The 23,992-nt window shown below is 41.3% G+C and overlaps 1 protein-coding gene across 2 annotated transcripts in view; it reads left to right on the top strand.

Moving 5' to 3' along the window:
* The window catches only part of SFMBT1 (Scm like with four mbt domains 1), a 95,629-nt gene that overhangs the window by 61,306 nt on the left and 10,331 nt on the right, over positions 1–23,992 (top strand). For both annotated transcript variants that reach the window (XM_066614938.1, XM_066614937.1), the window contains exons 4-15: positions 5,334–5,574; positions 6,172–6,260; positions 7,930–8,176; positions 9,930–10,027; positions 11,603–11,704; positions 12,432–12,582; positions 13,236–13,318; positions 14,279–14,405; positions 14,817–14,930; positions 15,522–15,564; positions 17,434–17,498; positions 21,407–21,546. In XM_066614938.1, coding sequence (XP_066471035.1) covers positions 5,334–5,574; positions 6,172–6,260; positions 7,930–8,176; positions 9,930–10,027; positions 11,603–11,704; positions 12,432–12,582; positions 13,236–13,318; positions 14,279–14,405; positions 14,817–14,930; positions 15,522–15,564; positions 17,434–17,498; positions 21,407–21,546 — 1,500 coding nt within the window. The remainder of the gene's footprint in view (positions 1–5,333; positions 5,575–6,171; positions 6,261–7,929; positions 8,177–9,929; positions 10,028–11,602; positions 11,705–12,431; positions 12,583–13,235; positions 13,319–14,278; positions 14,406–14,816; positions 14,931–15,521; positions 15,565–17,433; positions 17,499–21,406; positions 21,547–23,992) is intronic.

The raw sequence follows: 23,992 nt of genomic DNA, 5'->3' as shown, positions 1-23,992 counted from the left end.
GGTGCTGGCCTAATTATCATAGGGGCCATATAAAGAGCTTCTGTGGGCTGTATCTGGCACATGGGCCTTTTGTTTGACACCCCTGCTCTTACTAGTCTGGAAAGAACAGTAATGCAATAGTGGTGGATAAGAAGGTCACTGCCTGTGCTGAAATAATGGGCAGCCCAATCCTAAGCTGCCCAGAGCTCCCGGACCCGGTGGCTCCACAGAGGGCTCCTGCTGGATCCTGCACCTCCCACGCTACCGGGGGAGGCTCTTCAGGAGAAGTGGACATTTGTCCCCTTCCCGCGAGTAAGGGAAGCAGCCCCGCAATGGGGCTACTCACTTTAGCAGTGACCTTTTGGTTCGTGTAGGTTGAGCAGCCCTGCCTGAGCGCCTTGGATCCTGCGGAGCTTGGCTCCGTGGATCCGCCTCTCCCCTCCTCCGACACGCCTCCCCCACGCCCCCGGCCACGCCACCACCTCCCATTCCGCAACCCAACAGTCCGGGAGACCACCAAGCCGCGGAACCCGGACTTCCAGTGGTAAGCCCCGCAAATGTGCTTTATGGCATGTTTGCAACTGTGGGCCACAGCACGGACCACAGGATTGGGCTCTTAGTCTTTAAGTTGCTGCAAGACTTTTTGGTTTGCTTCAACAGACTAGCAAGGCTGCCCCTCTGGAAGTTGCTATAAGTGGCCCACTATCTGCAGGTTCAGTAACTGTGGATTTGAATATGCTGCTGTCGCAACCGGAGGGTCAAAAAGCATAACATTTAGTTTTTAACTGAAAACCAGAAGTCATGCTTTTTGGCCTCAAAAGGCCCTTTAGACGTGACCGAAGCACAGCTCTGATCACGTTTGGAGGGCAACAGGGTGCCTGACCTGCAGATTTCAACATCCACATGTTTCATTATCTGGGGGGGAGGGGTGTCCAGGAACAGATCCAATGCAGATACTGATACAGTATACTGGGATCACCCCATACAAAATAAGATGCACCTTATTTGAGGTTAAAGGACAATGAGATTAAGGGAGGGTGGAGGCAAAATGGGTCTAGATTGCAATTATGAATTTGTGTTAACTTTGGATTGTATTTTTTATGTTTTTTTATTATTATACTTGTGTAGTTTATACCATTCTCACGTTGGTTTTTATTCTTTGACCAACACAGAGCTGCTGGGGCATGGGGGGGGGGGCGGGCTAAAAATTTAAATTAAAGTGAGTAAAGTTCATGTGAGAATGTCACTAGTAATTTTCTTCAGCTAAACTGCTTCTTCAGAGATTTAAGTCCTGAATGCTGCTTCAGGGATTTAAGCTAAATTGGAGCACTCTTTCTGCCTATTTGCAGATTGGTCAGTACAGTATCTGTTTCTGCACTTTCTGTTGTATCCTTTATAGAACTAAACTCACCCTCTTGTGGTTACATCAGTGTCTTTTGCTAACCTGTCCAAACTGCACTTGCCATGTAATTAACCTGAAGGAGTTTATTCTAACATCTTTACAAACTTTTAATGCAACTGTGGTTGCCTTCCTGTCAAGATCGTACTTCTAAAGTTACTCTTATTCAAAATAATTGGTTTACTCCAGCTATTGGGGCAAAAAAAAAAAAAATTCCTCTACCATAGAATGCAAAGTAGATGAACAGAGACATATTTCAGGCAGTTGTATATGTACACTTTTTATCCTGCACTTTAAACTGAAAAGTTATTTTCCCAAAAGTTCTCTTTATGGTTGAAGTGTACAAGCCTATAAATGGGAAAAAATCTATGGTTAACCATCTTCTAATGCAGGAGTCTCCAAACCCCGGCCCGGGGGCCAGATATGGCCTGTGGCGAGCCTCTATCCAGCCTGCAGCCAGCCTCTGATCCCCTGAGAGCCTCTGCCCAGTTGATCAAACACAACCAGAGTTGTGCTTGTGGGGTGGGGGAATGGAGGTCCTTTTAAGTGTGTGCTTTATTTCTTGGGCTGTGTTCGTTTCTGGACATTTGAGCCTGTTTATTTATTTATTCATCTACGTTCCATCTCTAATATATTTATTTAAATTTTATATTTAATTTTTTTCTGGCCCTCAACACTGTGCCAGATATTTGATGCAGCCCTTCGGCCAAAAGGTTTAGAGACCCCTGTTCTAATGTAAGTTTTGCCAGTTAAATTATCTAGCCTTTTGGTTATATCTGTGTAGTTGCTGCAATCAGGTCTAGAATTCCATTTCAGATGTGTGGCTTACTGAGCACCTGGGAACTTTTCAGATCAAGCCACCATTTCCCAGCAGATGACCCCACAAATAGTAATAAAAAAAGACCTGCTAAATGTATGTTCTGTGCTATTGCAGTCATACCAGATCACCATAAGAGGGTGCTATCTGTTTGAGCATGAAAGAGTTTTACAAATACTGTATTCTGGTTCTAATCCAGAAGTATTCCAACTATACTTGCCTGCATCAAGAATGTTGAATATCCTGTGTTGCATTTTTTAATATACTCTTAAATTGTTTCCCCCCTCACTTTTGGAGTCTAACCACCACCACCCATTTAGGCCCCTTACTAACGACTTAAAAATTAAACTATCATGTGCTTGTTGTGTTCAATTTAGTCTAAATGTGATTCTGTCAGTTCTAGTATCTCAATAGTATGTGATTCCTTGTTGCTCTGTGCATCTTAAACTTGCTGGCAAGGTAGAGGAGGAAACATATAAGAATAATAAGCGTCTCTCCATCTAACACAATGTTTAACACAGCAAGACTGGTAGTTAGTAATGAAACAGAAAGCTATATTGATTTTTTGGATGTATTGTAAAGTGTTTCAGTTTGCTAATCTAATGGAAAATGGACACCAGCATGGATTCTGTTTTGAAGAGAGGCTTACATGTCTCTCTCACTCCTGGTGCTAAACACATTTACTTAGAAGTGACTTATGTAGAAATTAAATGGAACATACTTTTCGGGTAAGAAGCACTTCTATGTTGTCTACGCAGAGGTAATCTTCATGTAGGATTTACAAGGGTTTAGGTTTCAATGTAAAAATTTAATCTCAGTTGTGGATAAAAGAGTAGTATAACAGTGTGGTACATGGTTTCAGAACTGTTTCAGACAATAATGATTGGAGATTACATTGTGTACTAAGAAAACATTGAAGCTTTTTTGTTAAGCTTCTGAACTGTCAAAACACTACATTTACTTCTATTACCAGGTCAAAGGGTGGAAGAGTAAAGAAATAAATGTAGTTAGAAATTGCTTCCAATTCTTTTAGTCTTGCAGCATGTGTTTTACATGAAGATGACAGCATGCAAGTCCTATACGCTAAATCGAGGTCTCCAAACTTTTTGACCAGAGGGCCGCATGAAATATCTGGCGCAGTGCTGAGGGCCGGAAAAAATTTAAATATAAAATTTAAATAAATAAATTAGAGATGGAACTTAGATGAATGAATATATGAATGAGTGAGCTCATTCACTCAGCCTTTCCGGCCCTCAGAACACCCTCCAGATGCAATCAGAGCACATCTCTGGTCATGTTCAGTCAAACGGGCCAGAAGCTTTCAGGGGACTAGAGGCTGGCCATGGGCCGAACAGAAGCTTGCTGCGGGCCGCATCTGGCCCCGGGGCTGGGGTTTGGAGACCCCTGTGCTAAATGAATAATGTAATTAAAGTGCTGGGGTTGGTTAGACAAACATACGATTGGCCTTGTTAATGTCAGATGAGAGCAGGCAAATAGTTTGCATGATAAGATCATTTGAAATAAATTCTTTTTAGGCTTTTAGCAGCACATTAGCTTATGAACTGTATTTTGTAATCTGTTCTTGCAGTCAGATTTTACAGATTTTGTGTTTTGTATCAGACTGACTATAATATGTTGCCCTCTTTTATGGTAGGACGTGAATTGCCCTTATCTAGTCATCTTTGCTCTTCATGAATGCCTGAGCAAAAATTCTACTTTTTTTCTGTTCTGTGCTGTATCTCTGGTAGGCTTAGGCTGCATCCTAAACACATTTGGGCTTAATCTAACTAAATTGAATGGGGCTTACTTCTGAGTAGGTATGTATTGAGCCAGTACTTGGGCAGCCCGATTCAAGCCTGTACTTGAGTCAGTGCCAACTCTAGGGTCAGCTGGGCTGGTGTGGAGTCCCATGCCAGTTAGTCCAGGCTGGATCCTGTCCATGTGCTGGTCAAGGATGGTAGGCATGAGCCAGTGGGTGAGCGAAGCTGGTGGCAGGGCGCTCCAGGGGGGGCATTTCTGGGCAGGGGAAGGGTGGAATGGGGGAGGATTGGGCCTGGGAGGAGGCGGGTTCAGTGGCAACAGTGCACACTGTACCCTAACCCCTGTCCTCACCACAGGCTGCTCAGATGTGTGCCAGCTAAATAGCTGCTGCAGATCCAAGTAGTCCCATGGGCAAGCTGGAGCTTGACATGGGGTAAGGGGAAAAAATTCCCTTACTCCGAGGAGACTTCCAGCAGCCTCACAACCTGCATTGGATACAGCTCAGGTCACTGCGATCTGGCTGTAGAAGTGCAGTTTGGGATTGTTCCCCAAGTCACCTTTCTCTGGGAATAGGTTTGAAATGTTCTTTGTTTTAAACATCCTTTCGAAATCCCCATTTGCTTTTTACTTTTTTGTCTTGTATTGTATTCCCAAGCAAAGATTATTTGTTTATAGTATCTTAGTGACATCTTTCATTCAGTTTCTGTCTGGTTTTTCACTTGATCACCAACTCATAAAAGTACATTCTGCATATTCATTGATTTATTATGTTTTTTCTTTGTTCCTGGTTAATTTGGTTGACATCGACATGAATAGTTTTATTTGTTTACATTTTATTTAATTATATTTTTAAATGTCCTTTTGAATTCCTATGTACTGCTTTCTAGCCAGTTAGCTTACCTATTAGATTACTCAAATTCTGTTCAGCTTAAATAACGTGTCTGTCTTTAGTTGTTACTATTATATCATCAACATTTGTGGTTAATTTCTTGCTAGCTGTTGTCAGTTGATACTTCATTGAAGAAGCTGATCCCTTCCTGTCTCAGTACTGAAAGCTGAGCTGGCTCTGGACCTATGATGTTATGACTATTCTTATTTATATACATTTTAGGTGTAAATTATAGAAGTGATACAGACTATACCACTTGTGATGCATCACAGATTAGTACCACAGTTAACATTTTTTGCCTCTAGATCCATGTGTATTTGTATATCTGGCAATTGCGGAAAAAAGACACCTGAACTAGTTCATGAAAACATATGGTCCAGTATATTTATTAATCTTTAAAATGTCACAAGAATCTTTGATACCTTGTTGTGAAATTAAAAGATTATCAGATTGTAACCAGAGTTTTGAATTCACATCTTCCTTTTTAGGTGGACACTAGCCTGCAGAATGGGTTTGCACCAGGCATGAAACTGGAGGTTGCTGTCAAACCTGACCTTGATACATACTGGATAGCCACCATCATTACTACTTGTGGGCAGTTATTGCTCCTACGTTATGATGGTTTTGGAGAAGACCGTAAGGCTGATTTCTGGTGTGACATAATGACAGCTGACTTGCACCCAATTGGTTGGTGTGAACAGAACAAGAAGGCTCTCAAAATGCCTGAAGGTAATAACCCCTCTTGGAAAGGAAGGCAGATTTGGTGGATCCTCGATCTAAAAACCATAAGATAACTTTTCAGTTATAACTATTTTGTGATAGCAGCCTATCGGTTGGTTTGGGGAGCAAAGCCCTATTCAGAATCCTTGCAGACTTCATTATCTAGTATTCTCCATAAACCTCTGTTTAGAATGGCCTTGGGTAAATTGCACTTGTATCCAGTATAATCATTTTGCTGTAATTTCTGTAAGTGAGGTTTAGACTAATTCATATTCATTTTGCTATTTTTCAATGTGCTTTTTATTTTTTCATTACTAATAACAAATCATTTTTGCAGTAGCTATATGTGTAATGCCACAGCAACTCTGCAACCTCCCCCCCCCCCCAATGGGTCCTTCTGCTGTGAATTCTAGGAACATGGGTATTGAGCTCACATAAAATAGCCTTAACTACAATTTGTTGCTGAGCTATGAAGACATTTCAAACCTGTATGGGAATAACCATATGGACCCTGCTGGTGTCCTTCCCAGAGTTAATAGAACTCTCAGCTACATGTTTATAAGATAGCAAAAGTACACACTGATTATTTTTCCTTTTTTATTTTAGGCATCAAAGATAAAATTTCTAACCAGGAGGAATTTCTTAAGCAGACTCTGAAGGGAGCTTGCAGTGCCCCTGCCAACCTTCTAGAAGGAGTAAGTGATTGTGCACACAGATTGCAGCAGTAGAGACACTTTACCCATATTCTTTCAAATTGTTGACACTGAAACCATGTAGAAATCAGGCTATTATGTGGAACTGGATTACGTAACCACAGCTGTCTTTTGATATAACTTTCCCAAACGAATACAAATGAGTTGACCCAACTGATGCTTCTTAAACCGAATTGTTTAAGGGGCACAAGAAAATGTGTAAATGTTAACTCTATATATTCTTGGTTTTAAACTTACTTTGAAAACCCTGTGATTTATGCACAAATTTTTAAAGTGAGTGGAGAAATGTGGTGATACTCACCTGCAGTGGTTAACATAGATAGATGGAAGTAAGAGAACTTTGCAGTGGAAGAGACACACTGCATTGAAAGTGATCTCTAGGAAGAGACCTAGTTCCAGTTGTATTTCCATCCTACAGGGTCTCTTGGTCTAAAATTCCTTAATCTCATTTGCAAGACTGAAATACTTTGGTGTTTGCTTGTCTGCATGACTGTTCAAGTAGGGTGAATGTGCATGTGCAAATTCAGGGGATGCCAAACGGAAGGGCGGAATTTGGTGTATCACAATTTTGGAAGATAGGTGCAAAAGCGTTCTAACACAAAGAGGAAAGAGGCCTCATAATCCGGATAACCAGCTGCTTAAAAGACAATCTTCTATATTTAACTGTGCAGACTCAGATTTTTTTTCTCTGACACATGGATGGAAAAGATAGAGACAAATTGAGGGAAACTGCAAGTCCCTTGTTATCCTACAGTTATCATGAATATGCCTGCAGGTACACCCCTGCCATAGGCAGTAGCAATGCGCAGATGGAAGGCAGGAAAACTGAATCTGGCTGTGTTGTCGGGGTGCATTGCGAGAAATTACATTTTGTTAAATAGCTATGGAAGAAGAAGAGCTTCATGAGTTTGGACTCTCTAAATCTAATTCATCTTAAGTATTTGATAATCTTTCTTTTACAAACAAACTACAGGAGGATTTTTAAAGGAATCTGTTGTTCATTTTCTTAGCTCTTCAGTGAAGAAAAAAATTCTTGACAGGAAAACCTGGGGCCAGATTTAGATTCCAGATTGCTCTGAACTTTATGATGATAAATATTTAAATTATCATATTTTGGCTGTGTCAAGAGTTTTAGTGTAAGCTGTCAAGAGTTTCAATGTAAGCTGCAGTGTGAAGAATTGGAAAAACGGCAAGCCTGACACAACTTGCTTGATTTCTTATTATGCTTAAGCTATCAAAAAGCATGGTAGAGTGTGTAGAATTCAGCAGGAACAATGGAGATTAATTACACAGGCCAATACACATTTTGCTTCTTTAAAGGTTACACTAATTCCTGGGTATATTTGGGGTGCCGATTCCAAAAATGACATCCGTTTTGCCCCATCACGTCTAGTTTTGAAGATATAGTATAACCTCATTAGTGAATGGTTCAAGCAGCTTCCTCATGAGGAAGCCTATAACATGGCTTCCTCATGAGGAAGCTGCTTGAACCATTCACTAATGAGGCTATATTATATCTCCAAAACTAGATGGGCCAAAACTGATGCCATTTTTGGAATCGGCCCCCAAATTCATATCAAACCACCGTAAAGTTTGGGAAAAACTTTTCTGTCTTTCCAGCCATCCTTTATTATTATTTTTTCCATTGCAGCTCCATAGAGGCAAGAATCCCCTGGATCTCATCGCACCTGGATCAAGATTAGAATGTCAACATTTGGAAGATTCTCTAGGAGCTTGGATAGTCAGCGTTGTAGAAAATGTTAGTGGAAGGCTCAAACTGCGTTATGAAGGACTTGGAGATTTAGACCAGTATGATTTGTGGATGTTTTACTTGGATCCCTTTCTTCATCCAGTGGGTTGGGCATCTCAGCAAGGATATACACTTGAACCTCCTTTAGGTATAAAACAGTACATTTAGCAGTTTGAAGGTTTTAAAGAAGTTGTTTTTAATTAAATATTTAAACTAATTCATTTGTGTGCTAACAAGTTTTATCTGATTGGAGTAAAAATAAGAGAGCATATACATTTTATCTATAATGGATTATATCTCAAATCCTTATTCTGTGATCTGAAGGCACCAATTTAGGCAGCCTCCTGTACTCCTTGAAAATCTACTCCTGAAGACTCTCTATGGTACAGGATGACATGGTGGGAAGACTGGAGAAAAAGATGGGGGGCAGGCATTCATGGAAGAATGCCCACTGTTCCCTGTCTCAGATCTGGGGCATACTGAGAATCCAACAGAGCAACTCTGGGGCTAAACATTTGCTAGTACAGCGGTTCCCAAAGTGGTGGGTCATGACCCATGGGAACTGGAAATAGGGCATTCTCCCTTAAGGGGAGTAACCCTGCTCTGATGGCAGCAACTGTGCTGCAGTGATCACAGCTCCATCATGATCAAGGGGCTTATTTCTTATCTGAGGGGAAGAGCCAGCCTCTTTCAGGCTCCTGGAGGCTTGCAGCCCCCTTTGATTACCTCTGTGGCTGTGTAAACAGCCCTTAGCCCTTTCCCTCAAAAACCGGAAGTAACTGCTAAGTGAAGATACTGGCTGTTTACACAGCGCCGGAGGACATGGGAGGGGCCTGCGAGCCTCCAGGAACCTGCAGGAAGCTGGTTCTACCCCTCAGGTAAGAAACAAGCCCCTTGGTAGTGACGGAGCTGTGATTGCTGCAGCACCCTCACTGCCCTCCTTCCCGCCCACACAAACATCGGGTCCCCAACTTCCCTATAGGGGTTTGGGAACCACTGTGCTAGTGTATTGGAATTCAGTGTGTTCCAGAATGAGGAAAAATGATCTGTCAAAGAAGCTGTGTTAGGAAAAGGGTCCAGTACATACACCTAATAATTGGGGGAATTCTTTGAACATATGGAAGTGAACTTGTTCTAACCTCCTCATTATCTATCTTTTCAAGTGGTTTTTGGCTCAATTCCAAGGGTCCCATAATCAAGTCCAAAATCAACACATTCTTATCTCTTGGCATGATGTGGCATTAAGAAAGATGTGGGCCCAAATGAATTACATGTTCAGAACTTGGGGGCTTTGTATTTTCACTTGCCCACATTCAGTATTCCCATGACAACAGAATCAAATGAGTATTCTACATATGTAGTTCATTTGTCCTTTTATTGCTTTCTCAGTTTTTTCATAATCTGAATGACATGTTCTTAGTACATGTGGAGCATGGAGATTCATGTTTAAGGCATAATATAAAGGCACATGTGCACTGGAGATACCTTTTAAGGATTCTGTGCCAGTAATTCACCTTGCTTCCCCTTCACTGAACTCTTAGTCAGTTTCTTAAAAACCCTAAATTTAAAAAGCAATTGAAGATTTGGCATAATAATGGATAAAAGAGAACCTTAGTGGAAAATGTAGTGTGTCTGCATCAAAGGCAGTTTAAAAAGTCATTCAGATTGAGGTTAGCATGGAGCGCTGATAAGAAAATGTGCATTCTCAGGGTGTTCATGCATAAGATAGCTAGTGGTTTTGCTGTTTTCAGTCTATTGACTTAGCTGTGACATAGGAGTAGTATAATGGATTTATTTTAAAAACTGCTGTTCATTGCTCTTAATGTGATAACAGGTTAATACACATTTGATCATTTAGAGGCCTGTCTTTACTCACAGAGCTACCGTTTTTTTAATTGAAGCTGTTAGGCATCTGAAAACTGAGGAAGAATGGCAAGAAATCCTAGCAAAAATAAAAGAGGAGGAAGAAGAATCTTTGGTGCCCACTGATCTCTTTAAGGTATGTCATCTGAGACTTGTTGCTGGAGCCCTGTATTTATTATTTAACAATATTTATATACTGCTTAACAAAAAGTTCACAAAGCGGTTTGCAGAGAAAATATAATAACTAATGGCTCCCAATGGTAACGAAACTTTTAACAAATGGCATGGTGAAATAAAGTACAAAAAGTAGTCCTCAAAAACAAGCCATGTGAGCTCATTTTAATTAGATGTTTTGCTCTTAGAACCTCAAAGGCATGGGTAACTGTCTGAGCATGAATATACAGTAGTGCCCCTATATGCACAGTTTCACTTAGCCACAGTTCACAAATTCCCCCCATTGTACAAATGACATCTGTCACTGTTTGCAGCCCTCCTGTCACTGTCTCCTGTGCTGTCTGTTTCCTGTTAGTGTCCCATTGATTGCAGCCCTCCAACTCACTTCCTATTACCATTTTCCCTGTTTGACACTAACAGGAAGTGGGTTGGAAGACTGCAACCTCCATACCAAACTTCAGACTAAATAAGAGTCTTGTAGTACTTCCAAAACATGACTTGACCTTGCAGAGTTTCTCTAGGCAAGGCATTTTTGCAATTTGTGAGGCAGCCATCAAGGTTGCTTTTCTACCTTCTCTTAATGGCCTAACCATATCCAGATAGTATTGTTCAGTGGACTCTCAGTAAGTCTGAGAGATCGTGCTGTGACATAGTGGAGGAGGAAGTTGCACAGGTACACTGGACTCATGGTGTAGGTTTATCAGTTTGTAGGTAAAGAACAGTTTCTTTAATTGCATCTGACAGCAGTATGATATTGATGCAAATTCTGTGCAACTAAATACTTTTTTTCATCAGTCATCTTGTGCACCTTTTTTGGAAAGGCTATAATCTAAAGATTCCAAAAAGTGATCAAGCATAGCTCCTTAGAAATAGCATTTACAGAGAAATGGAGGGGAGAAACCCAACTAGCACCTCTGCTGTCTTGAACACCTGCTGGGAAGGAAGTTTCTGTTGGGGGCACAGGAATGGAATGTCCCCCTTCTGCCTTGTATGAGTGGAACACTCCTTCCGTTTTCAGAGGGAGCTCACAGTAGCAGAAATGCTTTCTGTGTCCCCACTGAAAGATCTGTGATTTGGTTGGTCATGGCACTATTCTTGTAGTTATGGGGCTGGAGATCTAGACCAGGTTATTTTTCTTCCAAGAATTTTTTCCTGCGTTGAGGATTTATTTATTTATTTATTTATTTATAAAATGATCTCTTTGTGAATCAGAAGAATACTTCTTTATTGCCTTCCTTGTCTGCAAATAGGAAATATCAAGCTTAAAAATACATCAAACCAACATTGAAACAGAATGTCATGTCTAGTTTAGTAAGAGACCATTTGCTACATGTGTTAATTTGCTGGTTTCCTGTAAGATGAATTACCTTAAAAATGTGAGGATGATCTAGCCTGCCTCTCAGTGAAATGTTAAAGGCTAAAGTTTACTTTTTATTGTATCTGTAGAAGATACTCTGTGTCTTATTTGCTACTATGAAAAATTTGCTATGCCAAGGAATCTCTGTGCTTATTAACATTTTCATGTTGTCCTTATTAGGACAAGCCTGTTGTTGGAATTCATTCATTCTCCGTGAACATGAAGTTAGAGGCTATTGATCCGAAATCTCCTTATGTCCTTTCACCTGCTACAGTTATAAAGGTAACTTGAGTTTTGGTGTTTGGGTACCTATTGTAAAAGCCTGCTGTGCCAATACTTAATTCAGCAACTAATCTGAATAAGGCTGCAATACTAACCACACTTTCTTGAGAGTAAGTTCCATTGAACAAAATAGGACTTACTTCTGAGTAGACCTGGTTAGGATTGTGATGTAAATTATTCAGGTTATTGAACTCTGCTTTCAGTAACACATTTCCACTCGAGCAATGTGTTGAGAAAGTCTAGAACGCATTTTCAGTTAGATTATAAAGGCCACTCAAATATGGGTTTAGATATAAGAGCATTTAGAATACTGAACAAAATTTTAAGATAGTCTCCAATTGTTGAATTTCTTTCTAAAAAATTTAGCAGTGATGCTAAGCCTGAAAATAACATTGAAATAATTGAAATTAGGAGCTGGAATTAAAGTTCAGTATGCCCAAGAATTCTGTGGGTTTTTGTTTTTTGAACTCCCCCAATGCCACATGGTACTTTTCTGAGATGACTCTCAAAAGCAGGTTAAGATGCATCATGGAGACCAGTTCTTTCAAGGAAGTTAAAAATCCCATTGGGTATGTCCAAGTTCTTTGGTATAGTTAAAGTAGCTCATTGGTGCACCTACCAATAAATAAACAGCATTCACTAACTTAGCAGAGCAGACTTGCTCTCTCAAATAGGGACCTTGTTGCTTGTATGTAAAACTGTTTGAGCCATGCCTGATTTTTTGCAGGTGTTCAATGATAAATATTTCATGATAGAAATAGACGATTTGCGACCAGAACATACTAGGAGCCAGTCTTATATCTGCCATGTCAACAGTCCTGGCATTTTTCCTGTGCAATGGAGTCTAAAGAATGGCTTGTATCTTAGCCCTCCACCAGGTAAGTACATTCAGTCTTCTTTTAATGGACACATTAAAAGTACAGGTCGTGCCACTGGGATTCCGTTTCAGAACCCCCAGTGGATAAAAAAAAATTAGTGGATACCAAATCTGTAGAAAAATAGCTTTAAAGATCCACTTCCAGATTTCTTCTAGATTTCTATTGTCGCCCCAGAATACATGGTATACTATACCACTATACTGCATTCAACCACTAGATAGGGTGAATAATGGAATCTAATGGAATGAAATTATAATTATTCAACAGCGTGAAGGTAGGAAATTGGATTTTGGTGCTTTTTTCCTTGTTACAAGGCATTTAAAGGTGGACCCAGGTATCAGTGGATACCAAATCACTGGATACTGTGGTCCCACCTGTATGTCTATCCATGTTTGTTGCTACAGACAAATGGTGAACATAGGAAAGGGAAAGGCTAGGTGCACGTTTCATACGTAAGCTTTGGAGAAGCCTTTACACATTCACCTCCCTTTGGAGATGTGCCTTGATTTCAGTTACAGATAGTTGGGAAGTTTAATTGTATCTCACCTGCATTATTCAGTTATAATAGCAACCAAAGTAGGTCTGGGAAAAAGGCATTGAGTGCTTTCATGTAATGCTTATGTCAAAATGTCATTTTGTTTGCTTATTTGTAGGTTATCCTGGGCAGGATTTTGACTGGGCAGACTATCTCAAGCAATGTGGAACTGAGGCTGCTCCCCAGAGCTGTTTTCCCTTGGTGAGCATACACAGCATGTGTTCATTCAGCAGTATTGGGGGTGGACTGTAACTTCTTAGTCAAACATAAGCTTTATGTGCAGAATGTCCCAGGTTCAGGCCTCGGCTTTCAGGTCAAAGGGTGAGAATGACCTCTTGAAAGATCAGAGTAGATGCAACTGGGCTGGGTGGACTAATACTTTGATAAGACAGGTTGATGTGTAGTGGTGTAGCTAGGGGCGGTCGGGTGCAGTTGCCTTGGGCGCCATGCCTGGGGGGGACATCAGTGGGATGCCTTTCTGAAACTTGAGGAAGCCATGCATAGCCTGCCAGAGGCCTTAGAAACACATTGATGATGATGGTTGATGGTATGGCAGCCTTGCATTAGGCAACTGTGTTTGACATCTTTGGCTTAGTTCTCACAAACAGTGAATGAGATGGTAAATCTGCACCTCAATTGTACCACTTCATACAGCAGTTGAGAGCTCATGTAGTAAAATGCTCCTCCATGCTAAACATGTCCTTATATGTAGAAAGGACCATATTGGGGAGGAGGTTAGGCTGGAACCTTTCCCCCAGTAGTGCAATTATGGGTGTATTTACTTGGAAGTAAGTTCCTCTATCTAGTAGAGTATATACACTAGTTATAATTTGGAACAGTGATTTTCATCCTCTGAGCTGTGGCCATTGGTGTGCTGTGAATGGTCCACAGGTGTGCCACAGAGGTTGGAGGAGAGTCATATATTATTTTATTTATTTTAAATATTGTAAGCTGTAAGTTTGCAGCTGGGTGTGTCCCCCACTTTATTTTTTTCCTTTCAGTCTTCATATTCTAGTAATTTTTGTGGTAAAACGGCCATGCTTGTTGCTAGTTCTTATACTGCAACTTGGGGGATCACCATGAATTTAGATCTGTTTTGAATCTGTTTTCAGCTAAATGCAGTTTTTGCTTAATAATCTCTCTTGGGTATGTTCCTTTTAGCTAAATTATGACCATGGTTTTAAGGAGAACATGAAACTTGAAGCTGTGAACTCTGAAGAGCCAGACGAAATTTGTGTAGCTACTGTTACAAAAGTCAAGGAGTCCTATCTCTGGCTACAACTGGAAAGTAAGTTATCTTTAGAGGACAGATGTTTTGCATTTGGTTAGCTTTCCCAAGGCGTCATGTTAACAACACTGCATTGTTTGAGTTTTATAAATCATCACTTTGGAGATGCTTTACTTCTAAAAGAGGCTGAGAAATCAAATGTAAAGGAAAATCTTGTATTTGTTGTTGTTGTCGTCTGTGTTTGTTGTTGCCACTCCTGATACAATCCATACAAAAGATGTTCAAATGCTTGGACCCGGCAAAATTTATATTTGTGTTCTGTTTGTGAGACCCTGTTATAGTACTGAGAATGAATTTCAAATATGCAGGCACACGGTCATGTAGCTTAGCAAGCTATATGTTCTGAGATGTGTCTAGCCACAATAAACACTAGATTTTGGAAAGCTTTTAACACTTTGCTTATTTTAACAGGCTCTAAAATGCCAGCCCGTGAATGCATAGTGAGCGTAGAATCCATGAATATATTTCCGGTAGGTTGGTGTGAAACTAATGGATATCAACTCACACCTCCTCGCAGAGCAGTAGGTATGAATAACATGATTACTATAATAAGATGGGATGGAGTGTGTTGTAGAATTGATCTGATTGTAGTACTTCAGAGTACTATATATATGTATATATATGTTTCTCAGCAAGCTGTCTTAAGTATATACATCATAACAGAGAGGGGGGCTGAGGTGAACTGGTATGCAGTACATTTTAATATTTCCTCTAGAGCTTCCTAAAAACTAGTAATGCATAATCTCTTGGCAGGTATTTGGATGTCATAAGAGTAATACAAATTCACCTGTGCATAGGCTGTGCTTAGTGTTACAGTATAGTAAATTTTAGAAACAGAATTGGAGAAAATGTATGCAGTAAGTTCAGGAGCAGGAAAATCTTGTGCACCCAGATTGAAAGTTCAGATTTCTCGTTTATTGCTGCTTGTCTGATGTTTCACAAAGAAGGTTTATCTGCGTGCACCAGAAAGAAGGAAAATAGGATTGTAAACTGTTGCCTGCCCAAGTAAATACAATGACTTGGTATGCAGAGGATTGAAATGTAAAATCTACCTATTACAGGAAATTTTTGTAAACTTTGTACTTATTATTCAATGTGTTATTCCTTGGCTGACAGTGAACAAAGAGAAGAAAATTGCAGTGGTCCAACCAGAAAAACAGTAAGCATTAAACTTTATCGTTCATCATTGACAATGGCATCTTATTTTTTTGAGGACCTTGATTATAGGCGTGCGTTGCTTAACAACCTCCTATCTAACACTGCATATACAACAATGATCAACGCACAATAAAGAAGCTCTTAATGAGGCAGTTGGTCTCCAGTAGCTTGGGCAGGGAATGTCTGTTTACACAACAAAGGCACTAGATGAGGCTGAACGCTCGCTTAATGACATGCAGCGCAATCCTGTCTTGCACTGGAACAGGCAGGCCTGTGCTGTATCCAGTGCAAGATTGGGGCCAGAATCAACACAGCCGGAGGTAAGGGGAAAGTGTTCCCCTTACCCCCAGGTAAGCCACAACAACCCCAATGTGTCTCTTCGGACCTGTGCCACCTCAGGAGGTGGTACAAGTCTGAGGAGAACAGAGTGGCTTCGAGCTGCTCCGCGGTGCTTGGGGAATGGTGTTGTGATCTGGCATAACTGCCAAGTCCCAGCCCCACCTCCTGCCCGCCTGCCTCCTGGAACACCCTCCCTCCACCCTGGAACGCCTCACTCCCATCTCCTCCCCGCCTTCCCCGGCGTCCTACATCAACCGAGCTTTGCTGACACGGCTGTCCTGGCTCAAGCCACCATGGAGGCTGGATGCAACCACCGTGTTCCAGCACACCTCAGTGTGCTAGCATGGCTTGCTCCCAAGGAGGCACAAATGTGCTTTACAGCATGTTTGTGACCCTCCTAGGCTGGCACAAGGGACTTGCACCAGGAAATTTATTTGCTGCTCTGGCGTGTGATACTATAGTATTCTAACTCTAGAGATGAGGTATGCCATTAACTGCAAGGTAATCTACATAGGTACACTTCCTCTGTATCTGCTCTGTCCTTCTTATCTTTGGAATGTACACTATGTGAGAGCAGAGCTACTCTTAATAGTCACAGCACAGATTTTTTTTTTAAAATCCACATATTGAGGAACATTGTGGAGTGTGAATGTGTTTGAAATGCTGCTATTCTGTGGAACTGATCTGTTTGTTTTGGTAATATTATCCTATACCTGTAGTTGCACCTGATAAGAACTCTGGGCTATTCTATGAAGGATGTGTTGCTACATACGTTTGTACAAAAACACAGTTGGCCTTTGGTATTTGGTATTTGAGGGGATCTGTTTGTGGACCCCTCCCCCATACCAAACCTGCAGATAATCAAATCCACAGGTTGAGGCCATCGGAGGACTTCTTTATGTGACTGAAAGTGCCTTCCAGTCATGTCATGAAGTATTCTGAGGCAAGGAGAAGTTGTGCATGTCCTCCCCACGCCTCAGAAGGCCTCCTTCCCAATGTGACCAGAAGATTCTTCCAGTCACATCCAGGAGGAACAGTGAGGCCCTCCTAACCCACGTTGGATCAAATCCACAGGTCCTGAACCAGCAGATAAGGAGGGCTGGCCTGTATGTTTCTTTGAGCTCAGTGAGTCTCGCTGCTATATCATGTGTTTGGATTTAGGTATTCCATGTTTATAGACCTCTGGTAAAGTGTTTAAGCAAGTATTCTCCAGCTCTTGTGGGGACTATTGCAATTTTTTGCTTTACTGCTCCTAGTTAATTTTACTCACAACAGTTAGCAATGTTCCTTTTTCAGGCTGTATTTGATTATTCATCAGGAACACCAATCTCTGACGACAGCTTAGTGAAATCATATTAGAATTTCTGTGTCCATGTACAGTACTATGTATGTGTGCCAAATGCAAAATCCCTTTGTTTTGTAAAATAGTAGGAATACCTAAAGAGCCATAATTCTTTAGGGAGTAGAACTGAGTAGAACTCAGGCATAAACAACGGCCTGCTCTTTGGCTTTCTTTCTCTTCCTTTACCAGAATATTGTCTTCAAGAGCTGTTCATGAAGGGCTAAAGAGTCAGGAACTGAACTCAGCTGACACAAGTAAGAAATGTGTGGGGGGGGGAAGGGGGGAGAGGTGGAAAAAAAAGAATCTTTAACATTGTTCAGCTACTAGTAGAAAAGGATAACTCTAAAATCCTATAAAGAAAATATTGTATTTCTCATCTTCCAAAATACTGTTTAGTATAAGGGAACTGTCTAATATAATACTGAGACTTTTTTATTTCATGCCTGGAACTTGGTTCAAAAAACATCTGTGAGATTCTGCCTTTCTTCCTTCTTCAAATCCTTCCTCAAACCTCACTTTCTCCATGAAACCTTAGGTGCAAGTCCTTAGTCTCCCTATTATACTTTGGTGAAGCCTGGTGACACACATTGATTTCAGTTATTTGGACAGGCTTAGGGCCCAATCTTATTCAACTTTCCAGTTGTGATGCAGCCATGCCACTGGGGCACACGCTTTATGCTGCAGTGAGGGGGCAGTCACAGAGGCCTCCTCAAGCTAAGGGAACATTTGTAAACTGACCTTGGGACTGCATCGGCAGTGGGATAGAATTGGGCCCTTAGTAGGGTATGGGGCACTGCATATTCTTTTCCAGTTTACTCCATCTCAGTTTCCTTCCCCTTCCTTGATAAGTTTATCTACTGTTTTGGATTATAAATAGTAACAACCACAAGGCAGGAAACTGTCCTGTTGTCGTTTATAAAGTGCCTTGTGCTTAGATGGCACTATATAAATAATTGATGACGAAGCAGAAAGGGATGAGTGGAGTCGCAGTGACATGTTTCACTTACTTTTATCACAGAGCATAGGGTTCAGAATAACAGTGTGTTCCGACAGAACATATAATCTACTTCCATCGTTGGCTGAGAGGATGGCCTGATTGTGTTGGGGTTGCACTGTTTCATAACAAACATTTCCTTCCTTGTACTTTGAACTCTTGTCAATTCTGCATTGTGGTGCTGTGTTTTGCTTTACAGACAGACCATTCTGGCAACTCTCTAAACAAAAGACTGTGTGACTGTAAAATATCCTTATGTGCCAGATGGTGAAATCCTATCATTTACTTAAACCAGGGGTGTCCAAAGTTTTTGGAAGGAGGGCCACATCATCTCTCTGACACTGTGTCGGGGCCCGGAGAAAGAAATAATTAATTTACATTTAAAATTTGAATACATTTACATAAGTATACATAAATGAATATATTAAAGATGAACTTCTATGAATGAATGAAGGTCTTGCAATAGCTCAAGGCCTATAAAAGGCCTTGTACAAAGCAAGGCTGGCCTTTCCTTTGCTGCTGCTACTGCATCACAGGCAAGCAGTGGAGGAAGCCATCATCCCACAGCTCACGCGAGAGGTCAAACAGTCGCCGTTATGCTGAAAGCAGTTGCGTTGGGCCAGTGCGGGCTCCAACAAATCTCTGGAGGGCCAAAGGCTCATTGGAGCCTGGGGTCTCCCCGAGGGCCACATTGAGAGGCCTCGAGGGCCGCATGTGGCCCCAGGGCCGGGGTTTGGGCACCCCTGACTTAAACCATTGAATGAACAGATATTAAATAAGTACACCTGCCGGTGAAATCACTAAATAAATCTGTCAGTTTAAAAGTTTATCGCATGACATGCAATGTGGCAAAATTGTGCGAGGCATTCCCTAATAGAAGTTTCACAGCAATGGGGGACTCCTCATTCTGGGATTTAATTGGTTTTTAAATGGAGACATGTTATGTCAATACAATCTGATCTCTTTATATGCCATTTATAAGCTCCTGAAATTGGTTCTTTTTTAAAAAAGTGACTCTTACTTCAAGCATAGCTAGAATGAAGTGACTATTGATACATAAATATCCTTATTTGTCTTGAATTTTTTAAAGATTTATATACTGCCTTCCCTATTCTCAAGGCAGTGTACAATGAAAAAATAAAAGTACAAGTAAAGACATAAAAATAAAAACGTATAACTAAGAAACATTAAAACAACGAAAGAAACCACATGGGGTAAACTATATGGATAAAAACACCCACAGCAACATGATTTTCTTGCAGTGTTACATGTAACAACCCCTGCACAATACTGAACAACTCTGCTAGATGACATTCTGCAGCAGTATATCATTTAGAATGCCAACTAATTTTGCAAACTTGAGTAATTTATCTATAACCTAAAATATGTATGGCAGTGGTTCTCCAGACAGAGAGATGTGAGGATACCAGTATTGTAGAGCTGGTCTGTATAACTCATGAAGCCAAAATTTGGTCTCCAAGCATTTTGTTCTTTTGCGTAGGTGCTTGACAAGTCCCCTCTTATTGGCAGTCCCAGATAGGCAACAAAAACAGGAGGTTTATCAAGCCTTTGTTGGGCCATCAGTATATGTCTGGTGAACTTTGTTCAATTTAGTGACGCAGGAAAATGATAAAGCAGAACCAATAGCCACAAAATGTTTTATTTAAAAAAACTGGCTTCCAGATACAGGGGTCTGCTTTATAAGTCAAAGTTAGGGACTGGAGACCTTTGACTTGTAGTGAAACAACTTATAAAGGGGAATTTTATAATGTAAATAGGGGATAATGGCTAACATTTATATGTCCATGCTCTGCATTAGACTTAACATGGGGAATTCCATAAGAAACAATGGATTAAGGTAGGGATTTGGCTGTAGGTGTGCAGTCCTGAATATGTGTAAACCAATATGCTCCCTGCAGGGCCAGCTCATCCACCACATGAGTTGAAAACTTATTATTATATGAGAGTTGGATAAAGCTGGTTCAGACCCCGCGGAGGCTACAGGCTGGGGGAGGTGGCAAATGGGTGCAAGGTATCCCACACCATCTCTCCTGACTCACTGCCTAATTGAGAACATGACAATCACAAATACCTTCCCATTATAGCCAGCTGATTTAACCCTACCAAAAGGCAACCCCTAACAAATGTTAAAATGTCCACATTGAACTCTGATGATCTCTAGTGAAAGGTTTGCACAATCGAATTCAAACAGGAACAGAAAGCCAGTGCAAATGCTGGAGATGTAAAGCGTACAAGGGCTTCTGCATTCATTACCAGTTGGTGTGTCTATGTCATGGCAGACCTGGCCTGGTGCTGACTGGGGGCACAAGACTGCAAAATGAAATGTGCTGTTTTCCAGCATTTTGAAGGCTGTAAAAGGCCTTCTGGTGGTCGGGGAGGCCATGGGCAGCCTCCCCAGCCATTAAAAGGCATTCTAAAGCCTCAAAAACAGGCCCAGAAAAAGTAAAAAAAAAAATGGTGTTGGGGAAAAGGGTCATTGTGCTGCCCCCTCCCCATGGAGTGCCACTTGGAGCATTTGTCCCCCCCTTAACCTCCCTCCGGTACACCATTGTGTCTGTGTTGTTATGAAAGACCATTTTAAAGTCATCGGTGGCATTAGAAATCCCTCTTCTCACATCTAGCCCCAACAGACTTAGGGTGCAATCCTAACCCACTTTCCAGCACCGACATGAGAGCAGTGCATCTCCTAGGTAAGGAAACAAATATTCCCTTACTTTGAGGAGGACTCCATGAGTGTCACCCAACTGCAGGATGCAGCACACGTCCCATTGGCATAGCTATACCAGTGCTGGGAAGTGGGTTAGGATTTGGGCCTTGATGTCTAAATTCTGTGACTGGTATTCTGAATTCGACACACTTAGCTTCAATTTCTACTGTTATCTCTTGTTAGAAAAGAGGATGGTGTTCTTAAAAATTCACTTTTTGTTTTGGATATGTTTGAATTGTTTTGCTCAAGAAAGTGTCCATAATTCCAGTTTCACCAGTCTGAAATGGAAGTTAACCCATTGTAGTAATTGTTTGAGTTATCAAGTATAAATATGTATACATGTGAAGCTGTAACTTTCACTTCTAGAGTTTAAATAACCCTCATAATGCTACATCTAAAGCATGTGCACAAAGAATTCTAAAATTGTTCTACTTTTCCAGTTGTAACTAATGGTAAATACTGCTGTCCAAAGATCTACTTCAACCATCGCTGCTTCTCAGGGCCATACCTTAACAAAGGAAGAATTGCAGAATTGCCACAGTCTGTAGGACCTGGGAACTGTGTTCTTGTTCTTAAAGAGGTAAGAACATTCGGGAAACATGATTATATATTTGTGGCACTATTTGCCATTGTTCTCTGTGTAAGTGTCCCCATCTATATATAATAGTAGGCCAGAAATACACTAATGGAGCATTCAAAATAAGTGCAAAAAACTGTAATGATGTATGAAATAATGTGCTAGTCTATTGTACTAGATTAGAGGATTTTAAAAATTGAGATGTAGACAGAAGTGGCAGGAATATGTAACTCATGAAGTTTTTCAACTTCTATCCCTTGAAACAAGAAATAATGGATAGCATCCTGCCTAATGCATTCAATGCCAGCTTTTTCCTCCATGAATGGAAGAAGCATTTCACTCCCACATGGGTTCAGTGGGCAAGCAGGAGGGGCCCTTGTGCATTCGGATCATGGTTCATGAAAGGAACTTTTGACAGCAGACACTTTAGTCAGGATGCTACCCAGTTTTTAATTTGCTTCTGCATGGAAAAAGTTCATCTGAATTTGATTTTTCAATCTGTATTCCACTGAACTTTGGGATTCTGTTCTGAAATGGCCCATGGATTAGCCAGAAGGCCTCTATTATATCAGAAGGTTGATGACATTATAAAAGTGCATTGTGTAATGTGCCTAAGGCTTTCATGTGTTTGTGGTGAGTCCTTGTATAGCCTGGGATGTAGTAGACTTGCCAGTGCTCTTAGGTAAACCATGGGTTCAGTTCTCTGGGATTATGCCAGAGGTTGTCAAACTGGGGCATCACAGCACCCCAGTCAGAGAAGCCCTGTCTCTACCCCCATAAAGGGCGAGGTAATGGTGAAGGCAGTGGCACAATCACCATGATTGCACCATTGCTGGGGATCAAAGTTTTTGTTTTTTTTTACACTTACCATTAGCAATACTGGCCTTCTGGGGGTGTGGGGAGCCCACAGATCCCTTTGCTGTGCTCCTTGCACCTCAGAACAACTAAAAAAAAAAGTGCTGAGACCCACTTCCATTTTGCAATTGTGAAACCAGATTTGGGTCCCAATCACATTTTTTAGTTCTGAGGTGCAGGGAGCACAGCAGAGGGGTCTGTGGGCTCCCTGCGCTCCCACCCCGAATGCCAGTGCTGCTAATGGTAAGTGTAAAAACCTCCCTTGTATCCCTGGCAGCAGTGCGATCATGGCAATTGTGTCATTGCCTTTTCCCCTCCTCCACCAGCACTTACCTCGCCAGAGTTTGGGAACCGCTGGCTTATGCTAAAGAAGTTATGCCAAATCCACCATTGCAAATCAGATTTTGACAGTAGCATCTTTGTCTGTAATGGAGAACAGTGAAGAATGTGACCAGGAATTCAAATGGATCAGAATACATTACATTAGACAATACGTTCCACTCTAAATTCCTAGGGAACACTTTATGCCTTTTGTACAATTTGGGATCAGCCCAGTAATTGTGAATTTTTTCAGCACCCGTTGGCAACCTTCAGTCCCGAAAGACTATGGTATCGCGCTCTGAATGGTGGTTCTGGAACAGCGTCTAGTGTGGCTGAAAAGGCTGATTCGGGAGTGACAATCCCTTCCACACTGGGAGCAAGTGCAGTCTGTCCCTGGTCTGTCTGCCTGGCTATGGGCCTTCCTTCTTTGCCTCAGACTGTTGACCAAGTGTCTCTTCAAACTGGGAGAGACCATGCTGCACAGCCTGCCTCCAAGCGGGCCGCTCAGAGGCCAGGGTTTCCCACCTGTTGAGGTCCACTCCTAAGGCCTTCAGATCCCTCTTGCAGATGTCCTTGTATCGCAGCTGTGGTCTACCTGTAGGGCGCTTTCCTTGCACGAGTTCTCCATAGAGGAGATCCTTTGGGATCCGGCCATCATCCATTCTCACAACATGACCGAGCCAATGCAGTCACCTCTGTTTCAGCACATGCTAAAAAACCAACAACCTGTTTTGTGAGTTTTCTTCCAGCTCACAACGTTGGCGCATATGCACTAATGGTGCTGTGTGCATGCATTTTATTGTTCAGTCCTCTGAGCTCAAATTGTTCTGCTTCTTTCCACTAGTCGGAGGGCATCACTTGCCCAAATTCTGGAACATTGTACTTTTTGTAAGAAGCAGCTTGATCATATTATCAAGACAGACCAAACTTATAATGGTATTTATTGCATCTGTTTGAAAAAAATTGCCATCAAGCCTTTATTCTGGGGCTTACAGTATAGTTTTAGGAAATCAGAGGGCTTGTAATTTAATCCATGTGGGATTAAAGAGGAGAGAACATATACCTGCCTATGAACTGCCTATGTATCAGCAGAAACTGCTCAAGGCAAGGTATTAGATTTGATGAGTCAGTAATTTGATCTGTTATGACAAATCTATAGTCCTTTGAGAATATCCTAATTATAATAATTGCCTCTGGGGACTTCCGCTGCATGTTGAACATTATTGGTTATTCCTCATAGTGGCAGCTTTGTCAGATTCAGTCTCATATCTGA

The sequence above is a fragment of the Tiliqua scincoides genome, chromosome 2 (assembly GCF_035046505.1).
Source record: "Tiliqua scincoides isolate rTilSci1 chromosome 2, rTilSci1.hap2, whole genome shotgun sequence".
NCBI lineage: Eukaryota > Metazoa > Chordata > Lepidosauria > Squamata > Scincidae > Tiliqua > Tiliqua scincoides.
This window is presented reverse-complemented; position numbering and strand designations above follow the sequence as displayed.